General features: G+C 37.3%; 2 protein-coding genes across 3 annotated transcripts in view; one reads left to right on the forward strand and one right to left on the reverse strand.

Moving 5' to 3' along the window:
* Window positions 1-13,209, reverse strand: part of ABCE1 (ATP binding cassette subfamily E member 1) — a 33,572-nt gene extending 20,363 nt beyond the window's left edge. The window contains exons 1-6 of the mRNA XM_045078351.1: window positions 13,058-13,209; window positions 6,552-6,685; window positions 4,949-5,034; window positions 1,932-2,029; window positions 814-931; window positions 65-202 (exon numbers count right to left, since the gene is read on the reverse strand). Coding sequence (XP_044934286.1) covers window positions 65-202; window positions 814-931; window positions 1,932-2,029; window positions 4,949-5,034; window positions 6,552-6,654 — 543 coding nt within the window. The 5' untranslated portion in view covers window positions 6,655-6,685; window positions 13,058-13,209. The remainder of the gene's footprint in view (window positions 1-64; window positions 203-813; window positions 932-1,931; window positions 2,030-4,948; window positions 5,035-6,551; window positions 6,686-13,057) is intronic.
* Window positions 13,210-13,268: 59 nt separating this feature from the next.
* ANAPC10 (anaphase promoting complex subunit 10) overlaps window positions 13,269-20,402 on the forward strand; it is a 107,235-nt gene continuing 100,101 nt past the window's right edge. Inside the window, exons 1-2 of one of the 2 annotated variants that reach the window (XM_004757993.3) lie at window positions 13,269-13,388; window positions 17,668-17,794. In XM_004757993.3, the coding sequence (XP_004758050.1) occupies window positions 17,680-17,794 (115 nt within the window). In that variant the 5' untranslated portion in view covers window positions 13,269-13,388; window positions 17,668-17,679. The remainder of the gene's footprint in view (window positions 13,389-17,667; window positions 17,795-20,402) is intronic. The other variant, XM_004757994.3, reaches the window with a different exon arrangement.

Consider the following 20,402-nt stretch of genomic DNA (forward strand, 5'->3'; position numbering starts at 1 on the left):
CTAAGACATTTTTGATACGTCTACAAATATGCATAATACATAAATTCCTCTAAAAGTAACTGACCTTTGCAGCCTTGGGTATCTGGTCTACATACTGAGGTTTGATAATGGCTTTTAAGTCATCTTCTAGAATCTTGGTAAAGTAATTTTGCAATTCAGATCCACGGAAGTAAGTCAAAATTTCTTGCCAATCAGGGGGATCCTAGAAATATAATTATCTGAATTTAGTAATACACAATAATGCAAAAAGGATGACTTTACAGTTGACTTCTGAACAATATGTGTGAATTTTTTTGATAATTACAGTAAAGTACTGTAAATGTTTCTTCTCTTCCTTATGATTTACTCAATAACATCTTTTCTCTAGCAGACTTTACCATAAGGATACAATAATAATACATATGTGAAATAAGTAATTAATTGTTCTTGCTAAGGCTTCTGGTTGACAGCAGGCTCTTAATAGTTAAGTTTTTGGGAAGTCAAAAGTTAAATACAGACTTTTGAATCTTTGTGTGGGGGTCAACACACGTTAACACCTGCATTGTTCAAGGATCAGCTCTATATTCAAAGAGAACCCTCAGGCATCTTAAGTTTAGATGGCTAAGAGTTTAAGGAAACTCAGATTTGTCAATTAAGTAGCATTAACAGATCTTAATTAAAAAGGAGTTTTATCCATATACATATTTTATCCATATATAGTTTCTCAGCATTAATTAATAATGTTGAAAATAACATTTAAAAAAAATATATACTCTCCTTCAAAGTCTCAAAAAACTGACCTACGTACTCATTTTCATAAGGTGGTATACATACATCATACTTTCCAAGGTTTGGCTTTTGCTTTCCTGCTAAAATTTTTAAAGCAGTTGACTTTCCAATTCCATTAGTTCCAACTAATCCCAAAACTTCACCTGGACGAGGGATAGGCAACCTGTTGTAAGTATGTAAGAAAATAATAAAACAACTTGGACTTAGGTAGAAAAAGATACATATTAGGATTATGTATTTTAATGCACATGCACTCCACACACATCCATTAATAAGCTAAGAGATGTATGCCAGATATTATTGGCTATTAGAAAAAAAAAAAACAGCCAAGATTAACTTAAACCGTTAATTGTTAGAAATACATCCATGACCAATATTATTCCAAATTTTATTTTTCAGTTTTCATTCAAGTCCACTCTAAAGTAATTCTCCTTTACATATAAGGCTGAGTTTTAAGGTATAACCAAATGCTTTGGTACAAAATTACATAGCAGGTGCAACCTCACATTGTCGTCTTTTTTTTTTTTTTGGCCTGCCATTTACTTACAAGGAGAAAAGTGCCACATCAACCAGAAATATTCCACTTCATTCTCCCTGTTGCAGTTGGCTCTTTAAAGCTGGCAGGTTGAGAAATACCTTTTTATTAGTAAATCTAGACTCCCAGATTCAAAATATCAGTGTTTAGCAGATTAAAAGCCTCAAAGAACTCCTGTGATTTAACAATATATGTCCAAGTTCAGAGTAATATCCTCTGTATGTGAAATTAATGGATAAATAGAGAACAAGTTGCCTTAAAAGTTATTTTGGGGATAAGGGTATTATTAATAAGTGATTCTCAACCTCACTTGTATATCTGAATCCCCTCGGAGATTTTACAACTTACTGAGGTCTAGATTCTGTAACTGGAGATATGATGTAATTGTAATTCAACTGGGCTGAAACCAAGGTATTAGTTTAAAAAAAAAAAAAAAAAATCCCAGGTAATTCTAATGTTAGCCAGAATGAACTACTGACATAGACAGTTTGATTCTGTATGAGTTATAGTTTTGCATTTCTCTTTAGTGGATGGTTAATACCTTTTCCCATTTTTATACTTCACTGAAAATTCCAAATGTATTTTATTTTTGACCGAAGTAAAGAGATATGTTGACTTGAAGATATACCTGTGAAGTTTGAAGGCATTGGCACAATATCGATGTGTTGTTTCTTTTTCCAAGTTGCTTGGTAAATTGACAATTGATAAGGCGCCAAAGGGGCATTTCTGTTATTTAAAGTAAAGAATTTTGTGTTAATTTTTAGAAGTATACCATATGACTGGAGCGCCTGGATGGCTCAGTTGGTTAAGCATCTGACTCTTGATTTTAGCTCAGGTCATGATCTCAGAGTTGTGGTTCAGAGCCCCATGTCAGGTTCTGCACTAAGTGGGGAGTCTGCTTGAGATTTTCTTCCTCTGCTCTCCCCACCACGCATGTGCTCTAAAATAACTAAATACATCTTTAAAGAAAAAATACATACATACATACATACATACATATATTTATGACTAAAACGGATATATTAAGAATTTTTTTATAAGCAATCTTCCAAATGTGGTAATTATGGGGTGCCTGCTGGTTCAGCTGGGAGAGCATGTGACTCTTGATCTTGGGGTCTTGAGTTCAAGCCCCACACTCGGTATAGGTATTAAAAAAAATAATAAACTTAACAAAAAAACCCACCCAAATTTGGGAATTTCACAAAGATATCATATTGCTTCACTTTCTTTTCTTATTTACTTTAACAATAAAAGTTCAGTTCCTTGAAGGCAAGAATCACAATAAAATATTTTCTTCTTAGTGACTAGCATATTTTCAGACTTTAATATGTTTTTAGTACTTATTAAAAAACCTTACAAAAATTGAGGGTTTTATTTTCTCTTTTTTAACATTATCTTGCTAAGAGGCAAGATAAACCATGGTTACTGAGTATATCATTCCATATGCAGTTATGACAGATGACTTATCACTACTTCCTTCTTCCTGTTTTTGTATGCTTTCTTCCCCTACTTTGTAGAGTCCCTTAAGGTCTTTTGGTTAAGGTTTAGTTTTACGGTGCGGCACCTGGGTGGCTCAGTGGGTTAAGCCTCTGCCTTCGGCTCAGGTCTTGATCTCAGGGTCCTGGGATCGAGCCTCACATCGGGCTCTCTGCTCAGCAGGAAGCCTGCTTCCTCCTCTCTCTCTGCCTGCCTCTCTGCCTACTTGTGATCTCTGTCTGTCAAATAAATAAATAAAATCTTAAAAAAAAAAAAAAAGGTTTAGTTTTACGGTTAGTACTTTATGGACTGCACTTTTTTGGGGTCTATTTATATACCATCAACAGCTAGAGTAATATTTGCACAGAGCAAGGATTAATGTCTTTTCATCACAGTTTTTAATAATCTCCTGTGAAATTGATATTCTGTATTCCAATTGAGTAAATTCACATTAAAAAAATTAATTCATTATTTAACTCAAAAAACAACTGATTATCAATCAGATAAATGTCCAAGGAACAAGAATGGCAAGAACTGGAAGGTTATTTAAGAGCATAAATGTGACTAGAAAAATTTCTCAGAAATTTATAAAGGCACATCCAAAGAGTATAACCCTAGATTAGAGATCTGTTTAGCAGAACTGTTCAAAGACCTGAGACAATCAATTAAAAAGTCTCTAAAGGTAAAGATTTCAGTGAATTCCCATGTTGTAAGAACACAGAGAATTAAAAAACAAAAACAAAACTCCTGTATTCTATTAATTCTTTACACAAGATAGTTTTCTGCCAATGAAGTTACCTCCATTTACAGAAATTTCCTATTATTCTATCAATGTACAAAAAATGTTTATAGGCTGCAAAGGAATCTAAGCTTCTTTAAATCTACAAGAAAAAAAAAATCCATACTGATTATCTGTGCGGTACATTTTGTACAAATCTTAGTGTTCAGAGGGTATTAACTCCTACCCCCAGATTCATCACATGGGTATCTTTTCAGCCACTGAAGTATACCCCAAATTTTGGAATCTCATTTTTCTACAGCAGTGAAGAAGAAAAGAGAGAAGATAATATATTGTTCAAAATCAAATCTCCAGCACCCACAACACTGACAGGCATATAATTAGAAATTAGTAAATGTTTGCTGGCAGGAATGTTTCCTGATTACACTTTCAAAACAAGGGAAAAAATTTTTAGATACCAAGGAAATCTTTCTGGATACTTAACTAAGGAATCAGAAACCAGTGTGAAACATAAGCCTTATAGACTCAGTTAACAGGGTGGTACCCATACTCTGGTAATGTCCCTTTCTAAAAATATTATCTACAAGGAAAAATACCTAAATTAAGAATTTAATGTACTGGTTATTAAATATTGTTTATGAGCTGAATTTGGAAATCTACCATTTTAAAGTTATAAACTCTAACCAAACTATTCAATGCAACAAAAACTGAGGTATTCTGAAAAATAACACTATTGTGGTAACTCCAACAGAAGAATGGATAATATAGCAGAAGCACTAAGGAATTAGGTTAAATTTTTTTTTTAAAGATTTTATTTATTTATTTGACAGACAGAGATTACGGTAAGCAGAGAGACAGTCAGAGAGAGGAGGAAGCAGGCTCCCTGCTGAGCAGAGAGCCCGATGTGGGGCTTGATCCCAGGACCCTGGGATCATGACCTGAGCCGAAGGCAGAGGCTTTAACCCACTGAGCCACCCAGGCGCCCCAGAATTAGGTTAAATTAAAACAATTTTGGCTGTATGTATTTCTGTTTAAAAGGTGTGATTTAAAATTAAATACAGACCTGAAAGAATTATATATAACATGACTCACGCTTTTTGTGTTTACATTTCCAAGAAGTACTTGTAAAGACATGGGAAAGAATGTCCTTCTCATAAAAAGGTGAGGGAAAAAAGGGGTGAAAAAAAGAAATTAATTTTGGTTGGAAATGGCTTTCCAAAGTTGAGTAAGGCAAGGATAACTTTTACATAGGGTGGTTTAATTAATTCAAAAGCAACAATATTAAATATTAGATTATTGATAATTTTCTTAAATTTACATTTTTAATTCATTGCTTTATATTTTGCCTCTTTAAAAATAGCTATAATGTATTTAGAATTTTCTGACTACTCAGGTTCCAAATTTGATCCCAAAAATAAAATATCACTTACCTTAATACAAATACCACAACCAATACAAAGGGTTTCAGAAATCCATGCTATTTTGCTCTGGGGTGTAACCTCTATGCATAATTTTCCTGGCAAAAGAAAAATAGAGTTTGGTTATTTTCCCTGTCATTCTAATTTTCTTAACATTGTTACTTAGGTAATTCTGGTTCCAAAGCTCCATAGAGAAGCAGATTTTCAAAAACAGAGGCCACACAAAGAAATACAATTGAGACAATATCCTAAAAACCAGTGCTGGGGCGCCTAGGTGGCTCAGTTGTCGGGCATCTGCCTTCAGCTCAGGTCATGATCCCAGGGTGCTGGGATCAAGCCCCATGTCAGGCTCCTTACTTGGCGGGAAGTCTGATTCTCCCTCTCCCACTCCCCCTGCTTGTGTTCCCTTTCTCACTGTGTCTTTCTCTCTCAAATAAATAAATAAAATCTAAAAACAAAAACAAAACCCAGTGCTTTGCAGGGATTAATTATAAAATAATTAGTATATATTACTATTGGGGAAGAAAATTTAGAACTACGGCAGATCCTGAAAGCTTTATTTTTTTTTTAAGTTTATTTATTTAGGTAGTCTCTACTCTCATGGTGGGGCTCAAACCTATGACCCCAAGATCAAGCACTGCATGCTCTTCTGACTGAGCCAGATAGGTGCTCCCCCAACAGTTTTATTTTTAAGCTGTCTGACCTGAATATCTAATTCACAAAATATGCCTTGGAAATGGTATTGCAGAAAAAGGCATATAATACATAGCTAAATCAGTGAAATTCCAAAAAGGTATGTAGTCATCCAAAATACACACGAAATTAAACTTGACATTAAGGATATTAATAATGGAATTTCTAAACAGCATGGTAGAATATAATGGATGGCATCTAAAGTTTCTTTTAAGATTCAAAAAGCTTGTACCTCACTAATACAGTAAAAGTAACAATTACCTTAACATAACCCTTAAAGACTACCAATACTTCTGGACTATTTTTAAATTTATTTAATCTTGAAAATATAGCAAAACCTCATGAATTAGCCATTCTTATTAAGCTGTTCATTCTTGCTTTTTAAAATGAGAATACTATCAAAAACAAGTATTTTGGTATTCCTTTCTCCATGACTTAGAGTAATGATAGAACTTTTCTAGAACAGCAAGAATCTCAGTAACTGATTTTATAGCCAAAATTAACTTTAAAAAATATTGATAATAACACATTATTCTACCATTAACAAAACAGGATCATTTAGTCACAAAACAGTAAGAAAAATTAAGAGTAAAATCTGGTCTTATCTCGGGGCGCTTGGGTAGCTCAGTGGGTTAAAGCCTCTGCCTTCGGCTCAGGTCATGATCCCAGGGTCCTGGGATCGAGCCCCACATCGTGCTCTCTGTTCCTCGGAGAGCCTGCTTCCTTCTCTCTTTCTCTCTGCCTGCCTCTCTGCCTACTTGTAATCTCTGTCTGTCAAATAAATAAATAAAGCCTTGAAAAAAAGAAATCTGGTCTTATCTCTATACTTTAAAGAAACTAATAGGAAAAAAAGTACATGCCTAGAGAACTATGAAGCCAATTTATTTCTTTTAAAACCTTCTTTTATCTTTAAACAGCTTACCCATTCGAACCACAGGGCAACTCTTTTTGCACTCCTGCCGACATTTCTTAGGCTTACATTTGTCATGGTTGACAATAGCAATTCTTGTTAATTTATCCGCCATAATTCTAAGAAAGTAAGAATATCCAGCTCTTCTATTAAAGAAAAATTAACAAAATTATGCACAGTCAATGCAATTAGTTAAGAGAATTGAATCACAGGCATAGAAGTTAGAGAGGAGAACATAATTTATCACTATATTCAGATATAACTCTCTGGAACTACTAAAAAAACTAGTAAAAGCAATAAAGTCATTTTGTAGGGCTGAGAAAACAATATCTTACATATATACTACTAATCAGAAGATTTATATAAAAAAAGAAAAAACACTATTTTCAATGGTCACAAAAAAGAAAAGATCTAGGAATCAAGTTAACAAAAATATATACATGTGAGGAAACTTTCAAACCATAACTGAGAAACATAAAAGACCTGAATAAATAGAATGACATACTCTCAGTTTTTATAATATAGAATAATCAATACCAGAGATTTCAACCTTTCCTAAATTTATATTCAATCCAATTTCAAAGAAAAATAAAACAAAAACAAACTAAACGGGAAAGCTTGTATGCAAAAAAAAAAAAAAAAAAGGCTAGGAAAAGGATAAAGAACAAAGGGGATGGGGAAACTATACTTGATAGATGGACAAAAATGATATAATGTCTCCATAATTAATACTGATACTAGTGTCTGATATAGTCCAATAAAACAGAATAGGAGCTGATGTGAAAAATACATAATAAAGATGTTTATTCCCTCCCTCAAATTAAGTATTACTTCATGTCTTATTTGATTATTAATGATGCTACTAATGGAAGTTATTATTAAGGCTGTGACCATAATGTTCATCAAGGGGAAAAAATAAAACTGCATTTCTCTGGGAATTTGTAATATGGCCATGGTGAATTTTATGCTAACAACATTAAAAGGAAAAGAGGACGAAGGAACCATAAGTATAGACTGCACTCACTTTTAAAGCTTTTATAAATCTTGATAATTCACAGTGCCATCAATTATGCAACTAAGGTCAAAATGAACTTAAAAATCTTCTACAATACTGGGCTTTGTGACAGACATCAGATTTCTTAGCATAGTGATTCAAATAAGTAATTTCAAAAACTATCTTGAAATTCCAGGTTATTCCAGGATGTAATTAATGGTAGACCCCGAAGCCAAAAGACTACCTTTTGGTAGTTAGTCTGTTGGCTTTTTCTGTCAAGGGCTGTGATAATTCTGATTTCTTTTCTTTCTTTCTTTCTTTTTTTTTTTGACTGACTGCTTCCCTTTTTGTAGACCTTTCTCACATGCTGTAATACCATTAGGCTTAAAGAGGGATAAAACAGCATGTTCCTCAACGCTGCTCCCAGACTATCTTCTATTTCTCTCCTCCCTACAAAGTCAGCTTTTGCTTCTCGTATCATCAAACTACTTTAGTCATTCACTAACCATCAAATCTCTCCCTTCCATTTAAGGACTACTCTGGGCCATTTTCCACTCTCTTTTACTGCTCCTGTCATAATTTTTGATTTCAGCATGTTCATAGATGATCTCTGTATTAATAGCTTGTCTTCTTATCAGTAACCTCTCTCCTCCAGTGAACTTTCTTTTACCCTCCCTCAACCTTCTCATTCCTTTGGTGAAATCCTTGACCTTGTTATTACCAATAACTGCAATCCTTCTATAACCTCCATTTCAAATACCCCATTTTTCAACCACCACTCCCTATCTTTTCAGTTGTACCCAACAGTCCAACAACCCTTTGAACTCCCCCATTCCTTACACTTACTGTATCTTTTGATTCTATCACATTTTCACTGTCCCTCTGAACTTGGCTAAATATCCCTCTCAGTCATTTATACCCTTACTACAATCCTGGTTACATACCACTCTTCATCTGCACACATAAAGCTGAAAATGGGTAGACAAAAAGTCAAGCCTGCTGACTAGGGAGCCCTTATGCCAAACAGCAATCACATTATATGTATTTGGTGGACAGTGAAGTCTACTTGCACACTTGCTAAGGGGAATATTCTAACAATTCTCTCCCGTCTTCAACATCATAAATTACTCTTTCCACTGACTCGTTCCTATTAGCACTCAAACATTCTATTATCTGACTCTATCTTTTCCCATTTCTTTACTTCTCCTTCCTTTTATATCAAGACTACTTCAAAGAGTTGCCTATAGTCAGTGTTCCAAATTCCTATGTATTTTTTCTGGACTCCATTTCAGACTTTAGTGCCCATTATTCTATCAAAACACCTTATCAGGTCATTGCTACTCTACATACAGGTAAAACAAATAGCTAATTAATGGTTCTTAACTTAGTTTAACACTTACTGCATCTGACACAATTTATGATGTTTTCCTAAAGATAGAAAATCTTTCTTAACTTGGTTCTGGGACACAGCACTAATCTGATTTTCCTCCTATTTTCTTGGTCATTTTTCCTTATCTTCTAGGCTACTGAAAGTTGAGAGGTGCGCTAATAGTCACATTTTTAAAATCTCTATTCATTCTTTAAGGTATTCTATTCTGATCTCATGGCTTTAAATCCTATTTATATGCTGTTAACTCCTCAATTTCTATCTCTAGCCAGGATACCTCTCCTAACCCTAAAATTACATATCCATCTACCTGACTACCCAACATCTCTTCCTGAAGGTCTAACATGCATCTCCCAAATTAAAGTCCTTAAGTCCCGGGGCGCCTGGGTGGCTCAGTGGGTTAAGGCCTCTGCTTTCGGCTCAGGTCATGATCCCAGGGTCCTGGGATCGAGCCCCACATCGGGCTCTCTGCTCAGCAGGGAGCCTGCTTCCTCCTCTCTCTCTGCCTGCCTCTCTGCCTACTTGTGATCTTTCTCTGTCAAAAAAATAAATAAAATCTTTTAAAAAAAAAGTCCTTAAGTCCCCACCAAAATTTGCTTCTCTAGCAGTCTTGCCCATTCTGTTAAATGACAACTCCAGTCTTCCATTTACTCTAGCCAAAATTCTTGAAGTTATCTTTTACATGCCACAATAGCAAATTCTGTTCAATTTACCTTCATGAATCTGACCACTTCTCATCACTGTGGTCTAAGCCACTACTATTTCTCATATGCATTACTCTAATAGCTTCCTATCAGGTCTTTCTGCTTTACTCTTACCTCCTTCTACTTCAACTCCTGATGGTTCCTTCTCACTACACAAGCCAGGATGATCCTTTTTAAGTAAAAGTCAGATCTGGATGTGAGGGCGATCTGGCTGTGACATCTGTAACCCCACTGATCGCCAGGGTTGATTCGGATGATCTGGCTGGCTAGGTGGGTGTCCCCTTCCTCCCTCACCGCTCCATGTGCGTCCCACCCGAAGCTGCGCGCTCGGTCGAAGAGGTCGACCTTCCGCGACAGAGGAGAGGACCGTTCTTCGGTCAAGGGTATACGAGTAGCTGCGCTCCCCTGCCAGAACCTCCAAACAAGCTCTCAAGTATAAGTCAGATCATGTCACTTCGATCATGTCACTCCTCTCAACACCTGCAGTGGCTTCCCTACTCATTCTGAATAAAAGCCAAAGTCCTTAAAATAACTATTGAGGTACTGATCAGCCTCTATTACCTCCTGATGTCATCTCCACCTACTCTAGCTCTTGTTCATTCTGCTGCAGCCACACTGGCTCCCTGCTGTTCTTAGCACACATCAGACATGTTCTTGCTTCAGGGCTCTAACATTTTCTATTCCCTCTGCTTCTAATGCTATTCCCCCTAGTGAGTTACAAGACTCACTACTTCAAGTCTTTAATGTTTATTTCTAACTACAATACCTATAATATAGGTATAGTATAGAATAGTATAGTATAGAGTATAGTATAATATAGTATAAACTATAGTTTATTTCTAACTATATTAATGTTTATTTTCTAACTGTACTACCAAAAAATATACCCTAATGATTGTTTTTTCTTCCCTGATTTACTTCTTTAGCGCTTTCTACTATACCACACAGTATGTATTTCATATATACGGGTACACATGGTTTATGTACATATTTATTGTGTGTATATACATGTATTTATATACTCCTCCTCTCTACACAATATTTTTCCCACCCCAACTAAAAGATACTCAAGAGGGCAAGGATTTCTTGTATGTTCAGCCCAATGGCCAAACCAGTGCCCAGCACATCATAAAAGCTCAAATATTTCTGTTGAATAAACGAGAAAATGAATTTGGATATAGTAAATAATTTCTGATAGGTTAAACTGAATCAGAAATATTGTCAATATTTCATAGTGACAGTTATCCACTAAAGTATATACTGGAAAAGAAATTACCCAAGAGGAGACTAAGTATTTATGTAATAAAGAGAATTACGGTAACTAAAAGATCCACCCTACCCCCTTAAAACCTGTAAAAACTGGTCCAGTTTTCATAATGACTAGAAGAGAAAGAAATTAAATGACTTTTGAATTGCTACAAAAAAGCTTTCACTCTAAGTGATCCCTAACTGAAGAGTTTTTAGTTATTAAAATAAAGCTGGACACCATACAAATTACCTGGTGAATGAATGTCATGAAGTTCCTTCTACAGGAACTTTTATCACACAAAACTTTTATCACACAATTGCTGATGCTAACTTTATTTCTGCCAAACTACTAAAGTGTTTCATCTGTTATTTCAAACCATTTTAAAAACCAAGTGACTGAAAGCGATGATGTATAGAAAAATAAAAACATACCAGAGATGATTAATAAGCTGATTTGTATAAGAAACAGAGATAAATTATAATCCATTTAAGACTAAGGAATATAAATTCTTTGTAGCACTCTTACTTGTGTCAACAATAATGACTAAATTTGTATATTATTTTCAAGAACTGGGGAGGAGGGATCCCTACTTTCTTTTTCAGTGACATACAGCACAGTGAAGCCGCAGGGGTGGGGGTAGTAACAGACTGCTGGAGACAAGAGAAACTTGAAGATATTTCAGATCTGAAAACAAACTGCTCAAAACAGGTACTCAAATAATGACCCTCACTGTCATTCTTCCAGTTGGGAGGAAAAAAAGGAAGTGAGAGGCATTATGGAAAGCATTTTTGGTCTAAGACCAAAATTATCATAACATCATGTGAAAGCATTTAAAAGACTGCTGTGCACAAATGACGCCTGGTATCACATAAAATATTCCAGCCCATGGTTACTCTAAGTTATTAGTCTTATAAAACATGTAAGTTGGGAGTGGTGTACAATTCTTGATTTCAGAGTCTTAAACTGAACAGGTTTCTAAGAAGGGACACCCAATTAATACTTTTTTACTCTTTCAGAAATTTATTAAATGTTCTTAAAATGTTTTTAAGGGGCATAACAAGATTTTAAACACGAAAAAAAAATACCCTTTTGGTACAAATACAGGTCAGAACCCTTGGTTAACACTGACGAAACATTACTGTCAGGTAGCTGATACGGTACGAATATTTTCAGTATATGAGACAAATGTACTGATAAATGCAACACAACTACCACTATCATAAATGCCTAGCTAGCAGTCCCTGTGGGAGAGAGGGTAAAACAACAACAAAAAACCCCCAGCATAACCCCTTCCACACTCCTCCCCATGTTTTTGACAGTTATTTCTCACTCTTATGGACTTTACTACAAAAAAAAAAAAAAAAAAAAAGAGGGAGGGAGAAAATAGGTTTTCGTATTTTATGGGATGTGGGAGTTGGCTTTAGCCATCATGTCTAATAAAGCAGGCGCCTTCGCGCTCCTGATCTCCTGCAGCTTGTATAAAAACAGGGAACACAAGTCACCAAGAAGAAAGTGCCAAGTGCTTTAAAAGCGCACTAAAAAAGATACAGACGCTGAACCGGGAGGTTACTTGGGATAACCGAATACACGTTACTCTAAGAGAAAAGCAGAGCGACAACTGCCCATTATTGCTATAAAGACGGGGAACGGAGGATTCGACTCCATGGCGGCAAAATGCCATGACTCATTCCATAATTACCAAAGCAGCCGTAGAAGAAAAGGCTACGACATCCTAGAATCAAATAGACACGTGTGACAATTTATCCATTTTACTGTGTCAGGGTAAGGATGGGGGAAAAAAGGGATGTTTTAAGTTCTGAAGTTGCCTTCTCTGGAAGGTTCAGCTTTCGGGCAAGAGTGTAGTCAAGGGGGAGTGGAGACGGTCGTATCTGGATCTCTGAGATGGCATCTAAGTCCATTCTGGTAGCCCCTGAGCGGGTGGCCAGCAACAGTGGCCGAGGTCCAGGTCAGCTGGAGGTGAGGAGTGACGTGCCTCCAAGCCCTCGGCGGTGCCCCCGCTCTGGTGGTTCCAGCTGTCCCTTCCCAACCGGCTGCCGCGCGCCGCAGCGTTCGCCGCCGCCGCCACCAGAGGCCTCGCCAAAGGCTCTCAGAGAATGTCCCTATAGTCTTTAAACCGTGTCACGCCGCAGTCAACAGACAAACCCTCCCGGGCTACTCACGTACCTGGAGAAAACGATCCCCTCGCGGAGGGGAGCTCAGAGGCCAAATCAGTTCTTCCTCTCACTTCTCCCTCACACGGCACGTTCCTACGGCCACCGGCCAAAATGGCGGTCCTCAGCCACCGCCTCGCGCATGCTTTAGGAACGTAGTGCGCGCGCGCGACAGAGAGCGACTGGCGGAGCCCGGGACTTGGTCCGGCCGGCGAGAACTGACGTCATTGAGCTGCGACTCCAACTTAACGTGGTCGGGAAAGCCGGGCTGTCCTGAGTGGGAGTGGCACGGAGCTGCTGGGCATCCTAAAAAGCTGTGTTGCTGCAAGCCGGGTCTGTAAGCTGTAAGTGCGTGGACTCCTCTCACCCCCACCATGTGGAGACTGGTTCTAGCGCAAGCAGACGCGTTCTTATCCCAGTTTTCAATCCCCCTTTTTCCCTCCCGATCTCGAGGCCGCTGGAAAGCCATTGCCCATTCTAGCATTTTCATAACAGAGGTGTCAAGCGGGACCAGTAGAATCTGGCCCAAATACTGCTGGTGATGGCGATCTCTCCTTGGCCTCAGCCCATTCTTAAGTGTGTGGCCAGGAACCCAGGCTTTCCGAGCTCCGTGTTTTATCCACTTGGTGGCGTCCAGTACCACGTCGGGCAGTTGAATTCTGTTCCAGTGAGATGAGTCCCTCCCTCCCTTCCTTCCTTCTCTCTTTCTCTCTTTCTCCCTTCCTCCCTCCCTTCCTTCCTTCCTTCCTTTCTATATATATATATATATATATATATTTTTTTTTTTTTTTTTTGTCCAGTTTGACGTTTTGGAACGTTTGACAGCGACAGGATATTCAGCTTCTAGTGATAGTCACAGGTTTCCTTGTCTCATCCTAGTCTTTCCTTAGCTTGTAGAAGGTGACTACTTTGGCTTAGGACTGCACTTATTCATTCAGTAAATTGCTAATTGAGCATTTAAGTCTCAGGCCTTTCTGAATTTTACTGTCTAGGGATTTCACTCTTATTTAATGAGTATCATGTGCTGTGTTGAGATTAGGAAACAACAGATCTAAAAGGTGTCAAGGAGATGGTATGTTGAGTTCCTGGGTGAGGTTTCCAATAGCGGATATAACCATGTTCAGTGTCTGTAACTGCACTATGTAAACTGTTTTACATATTGCTCACTACTGGAGATTTTTTTTTTCATGTCTGCATAGATTTACCAGGATAACAAAAGAAGTAAAATTTGAGGTTTAGAATGGGTCGTTTATTCACTTCTATGCTTTGGAACCATTTTTCTGACATCTTCTATGTCATGTAAATGGAACTTTTGGCAACTTGGGAGAAGTGATTTTTCTCTGTATCACTTAATGGATTATTTAAAGTGGAGACCTGTATCTCATTGTGGTTTTGTTTGTATTTCTCTGATGGTTAGTTGAGTATCTTTTCATGTTTCTGTTGTGAGATAATCACGTAATGCCTGTCAGAATGGCTAGAATAAAAAAGACATGAAATAAGAAGTGTTAGGAAGGCTGTTGGAGGAAAAGGAACCCTTCTGCACTGTTGGAGAGAACGTGAATTGGGCACTATGGAAAACAGTGTTTTAATTAATTACTTTTTCAAAAAATTAAGAATAGAATTACCATATAATCCAGTTACTCCACTACTGGGTAACTTACCCAAAGAAAGCAAAAACACTAGTATGAAAAGATATATGCACCCCTGCATTCACTGCAGCATTATTTACCAGAGGCAATATGTGGAAGCAACACAAATGTCCATCAGTAGATAAATAGATAAGGAAGATGTGGTATACACACACGCACACACACTCACACACACGATGAAATATTAGTCATAAAAAAGAATGAGATCTTGCCATTTGCAACAACATGGGTGGACCTAGAAGGTATAAGACTAAGTGAAATAAATCTGATAGAGAAAGACAAATATCACATGATTTCACTCATGTGAAATTTAAGAAACAAAACAAAAAAATAAACAGACTCTTAAATACGGAGAACAAACTGGTAGTTCCTGAAGGGTAGGTGGGTAGGACAATGGGCGAAACAGATAAAGGGGATTGCGAGTAGACTTATTGTGGGGCACCTGGCTGGCTCAGTTGGTGGAAGGTGGGACTCTTTTTTTTTTCTTATTAACATATAATGTATTATTTACTTCAGGGTACAGGTCTGTGAATCATCAGTCTTACACAGTTCACAGCACTCACCATAGCACATACCCTCCCCAGTGTCCAAAACCAAGCCACCCTATCTCTCCCACCCTGACCCCCCAGTAACCTCAGCTTGTTTTCTGAGATTAAGAGTCTCTTTTGGTTTGTCTTCCTCCCCAGTCCCATCTTGTTGCATTTTTTTCCCTCCCTACCCCCCCCATAACCTCCACCCCCCTACCTCAAATATCTCATATCAGAGAGATCATATAATAATTGTCTTTCTCTGATTGACTTATTTCGCTTTGCATAATACCCTCTAGTTCCATCCACATAGTTGCAAATGGCAAGATTTCATTTTTTGATGGCTACTTAGTATTCCATTATATATAACCCACATCTTTTTTTTTTAAGATATTTTATTTTATTTTTTAAATTTATTTACTTGACAAACAGATCACAAGTAGACAGAGAGGCAGGCAGAGAGAGAGAGAGAGAGAGCGCGCAGAGAGCCTGATTCAGGGCTCGATCAGGACCCTGGGATCATGACCTGAGGCAAAGGCAGAGGCTTTAACCCACTGAGCCTCCCAGGCACCCCACGCCACAATATCTTTATCCATTCATCTGTTGATGGACATTTAGGTTCTTTCCATAGTTTGGCTATTGTGGACATTGCTGCTATAAACATTCAGGTGCACATGTGCCTTCGGATCCCTACATTTGTATCTTAAGGTAAATACTCAGTAGTGTGATTGCTGGGTCATAGGGTAGCTCTATTTTTAACTTTTTGAGGAACCTCCATACTGTTTCCTAGAGTGGCTACACAAGCTTGCATTTGGAAGGTGTGACTCTTGATCTTGGGGTTGTGGGTTTGAGCCCCACGTTAGGTGTAGAGATTACTTAAAAATAAAAATTAGGGGTGGCTGGGTAGCTCAGTTGGTTAAGTGACTGCCTTCAGCTCAGGTCATGATCCTGGAGTCCCAGGATCGAGTACCACATCGGGCTCCTAGCTCCATGGGGAGTCTGCTTCTCCCTCTGACCTTCTCCCCCTCCTGCTTTCTCTCTCTCTCAAATAAATAAGTAAAATCTTAAAAAAAATTAAAATAAAAAAAAAAGAGAAGACTTATTGTGAGGACTGAGAAATGTATAGAATTGCTGAATCATTATACTGTACACCTGAAATTAATATAACACTGTATGTTATTTATACTTTAATAAAATAAGTTATCAAAGTAAATTTACATTCAAAATAAATAAACTGGAAACTAATATTTACATATTCTTGGAATATAAGTATTTCTAAGAAAAAAGTCATTTGAATAAAGAATTTTTACTCAGAGGAGAGCCTGAGTGGCTCAGCTAATGGTGCATGCAACTCTGGATCTCAGGGTTGTGAGTTCGAGCGCCATGTTGCATATAAGAATTACTTAAAAATCTTCATTATTATTTCTGATGATTTATTTATGTATTTGACAGAGAGAGAGAGAAAGAGAGAGAGCACAAGCGGGGGAGGAGCAAAGGAAAAGGGAAAAGCAGGTTCATCACTGAGCAGGGAGCCCCATATGGGGCTTGATCCCAGGACTCTCACCCAAGGGGAGCTGCTTAACTGACTGAGACACCCAGGTGCCCCTTAAAAATAAAATATTTTAAAAAAAGGATTTTTTACTCAGGTATAGATTATATAGCATCATAGAATTATAGATCAAGTTGACCCCTATTACAGGTAAGGAAATAAAGCCCAGACCTGCCCAAAGTCTAGGCTAGTTAAAGGAGAGGCTGAAGTTAAAACCCTGATCCCATGCCCTTTGGCTACTGTACTCTACTGTTGTGCACATCTTGTAAGTCATAATACATTTTATTTTATTTTATTTAAGATTTTATTTATTTATTTGACAGAGAGAGAACACAAACAGGCGGAGAGGCAGGCAGAGAGAGAGGGGGAAGTAGGCTCCCTGTTGAGCAGAGAGCCCAATGCGGGGCTTGATCCCAGAACCCTGAGATCATGACCTGAGCCGAAGGCAGAGGCTTAACCGACTGAGCCACCCAGGCGCCCCCATAATACATTTTAGAAACAAAAACTGAATTCCCAAGATTTTTTTTTTTAAAGATTTTATCTATTTATTTGAGAGAGATTTATTGAGAGAGATCACAAGCAGGCAGAGAGGCAGGCAGAGAGAGAGGAGGAAGCAGGCTCCCCGTTGAGAAGAGAGCCAGACACGGGGCTCGATCCGAGGACACGGAGTTCATGACCTGAGCCACCCAGGCGCCCCCATAATACATTTTAGAAACAAAAACTGAATTCCCAAGATTTTTAATTACAGTAATTGAGTCATGTTACTTACATTTGAGAAATAGATGATTAATATCAAGGGTATATAAGTGATATATTTTGCTATTAGATTTTAATTTTTAGCCTTTGTAGAAGATGCTCAGATCCTGGTATAATGTGGGTATTTTTGTTTTCTATGTAGAATATCTAAAAAATGACCACACCAAACAAGACACCTCCTGGTGCTGACCCTAAGCAGTTGGAAAGGACTGGAACAGTGCGGGAAATTGGGTCACAAGCTGTTTGGTCACTCTCATCTTGCAAACCAGGTAAATCAAAACAAAACAAAAAAAGTTGTTTGTAATAACAACTTATAGTTTCCTCATATGCTGGATGCTAGACTTTAATATTCTTTTTTGTTTAGATGCTTTAATTCTAAGGTAAATTTAATTGAGTTTTTATTTGTTATATATCTGTTCCCATTTGCTTTACTAATATCCACTTCAATTTAACTGCATATTTCATAAGGTTTCTTCTTACCCTGTTCTATCTCTGCAATGATTTAGTTATTTGGTGAGCATTTTTTGTTGGCTCTTTCTCTAGATGAGATAAGTGGGTGATACACTTTTTGAGTGATTGTGTATTCCTAAATATTTTTTAAAAATCTTGGTTAGTATAGAATTTTGGGGTGTCAGTCCTTTTCTCAAAAATTTGTGGATACTATTTCACCATTTCCTTTTTGTTACGAATAAAAAGGCCTAAGCTTGTCTCTCTTTTTTTCTAGGTGATTTGTTCTTTCTTTCTGGAAAGCATTTAAACTTTTTCTGTTCTTTTTTTTTTTTAAATCTTCATGCATCTGGATTTTTTTTTTTTTTTAAAAGATTTTATTTATTTGACAGGCAGATCAGAAGCAGGCAGAGAGGCAGGCAGAGAGAGGGAGGAGGAAGCAGGCTCCCCACTGAGCAGAGAGCCTGATGCGGGGCTCGATCCCAGGAGCCTGGAATCATGACCTGAGCTGAAAGTAGAGGCTTTAACCCACTAAGCCACCCAAGCGTCCGTAAACTTTTTCTGTTCTTAGAGTTTAAGACTCTTGCCAGGATATGCCAAGATACTTGTGTATCTTTTTCATCTGTCTGACTTTTAATTTGATGGGCACTTTCAATTTGTAGACTAAAGCTCATAGAAAGTTTTCTAGCTTGAGGAACTTTATAATGTTATTGGTTTAATAGTCACTTTTCCTTTGGAAATTTGTTATTTATACGTTAAGACTCCTATAGCAGTATTCCCAACCAGACCTCTTTTTTCCTCTTAAGATTTCTTTCTCTTTCTTTTTATAAGTAATTTTTGAGGTATAATTTATGTTCAATAAAAGTTATCCTTTTAAGGTGTATAGTTGTATGAATTCTAACGAACACATACCATCACAATCAAATATAGAATATTTCCATTATCCAAAGAAATTCCCTCATGCCCCTTTCTGGTCAGTCTTCTGCCCCCTTACCAGCTCCCGACAACCTTTGATCTGTTTTATATCCTTTTAGTTATGTCTTTCCCTGTACATAGCTTTTCAGGTCTGGCTCTTTCACTTAGTATTTGTGATTTTTTTCCATGCTGTTACATGTATAAATAGTTTATTCCTTTTTATTGATAATTACTATTCCACTGTATGGATGTACTGTAGTTTATTTACTCACCAGTTAATGGACATTAGGTTTGTGGTAACCGCCTTCCAGGATGGTCCTGGTGATCCTTATCTCCTGATATTTGTGCCCTTCTGTTGACCTCTGCTGCACTGTCAGGATTGATCTCTGGAACTAGTAGGATATGCAGAAGTGATATTGTGTGATTTCTGAGATTAGATTGATCAAATACATTGTGACTGTGCCGTGTTCTCATTTGGATCACTCCTTCGGGAAAGCCAGCTGCCATTTTGTGAGGAAATAGTGGACCCTGTGGAGATGTTTGTGTGACAAGGAGCTCTGGCCTCCTGACAATAGCCTCTGAGGAACTGAGGCCTCTTGTCAGTAGCATATGAACAAGCCATCTTAGAATGGATCCTTTAGCCCCTGTCAAGATTTCAGATTAATTCCTTCAGATAACTTGACTGCAAATTCCTAAACATCCTGGAGCCAAAGTGCTCAATCAAGTTTCTCCCAAATTTCTATCTCATAGAAGTTGTGAAATAATGCATGTTTGGTGTTTTAAACTGCTGAGTTTTGGGGTAATTGTAATGCAGCAATGGTTAACCAAGATTGCTTCCCATACTAGGTGATTATGGATAGAGCTGCTGTAAGCATTCATGTACATATTTTTGTGTGGATATATGTTTTCTTTTTTTGGGTAAATACTTAGGAGTAAAATTCTGTAGGAGTAGAATTTGTTTTTATTTCTTCATTCCCAGTCTATACCTTTTATTTCCTTTTCCTGTCTTACTGTGTTAGGTAAGACTTCCAATATGATACTGCAGGGGAATGGTGAAAAGGGACATCCTTCTAATTCCTGATCTCAGAGGGAAGGCTCTTAGGTTCTCACCATTAAGTATGGTGTTAGCTGTTGGTTTTTTCATTTGTATATAAAGTTGAGGAGGTTCCTTTCTATTCTTAGTTTTCTGGTAGATATCATGTTGAATGGATGTTGGATGTTGTCAAATGCTATCTCTATTGATATGATCTTTTTTTTTTCTTCTTTAGCCTGTTGATATGATGGATTACATTAATTAATTTTGGAATGTTGAACTAGCTTTGCATGCCTGGAATAAATCCTACTTAGTTGTGATATAAAATTCTTTTTATACATGGTTTTTATTTGCTAGTATTTCTTGAGGATTTTGTTTTTTTTTTTTTTTAAAGATTTTATTTATTTATTTGACAGAGAGAGATCACAAGTAGGCAGAGAGAGAGAGAGGAGGAAGCAGGCTCCCTGCTGAGCAGAGAGCCT

Source organism: Mustela putorius, unplaced genomic scaffold, assembly GCF_011764305.1.
Source record: "Mustela putorius furo isolate JIRA1106 unplaced genomic scaffold, ASM1176430v1.1 tig00000242_pilon_pilon_pilon, whole genome shotgun sequence".
Lineage (NCBI taxonomy): Eukaryota > Metazoa > Chordata > Mammalia > Carnivora > Mustelidae > Mustela > Mustela putorius.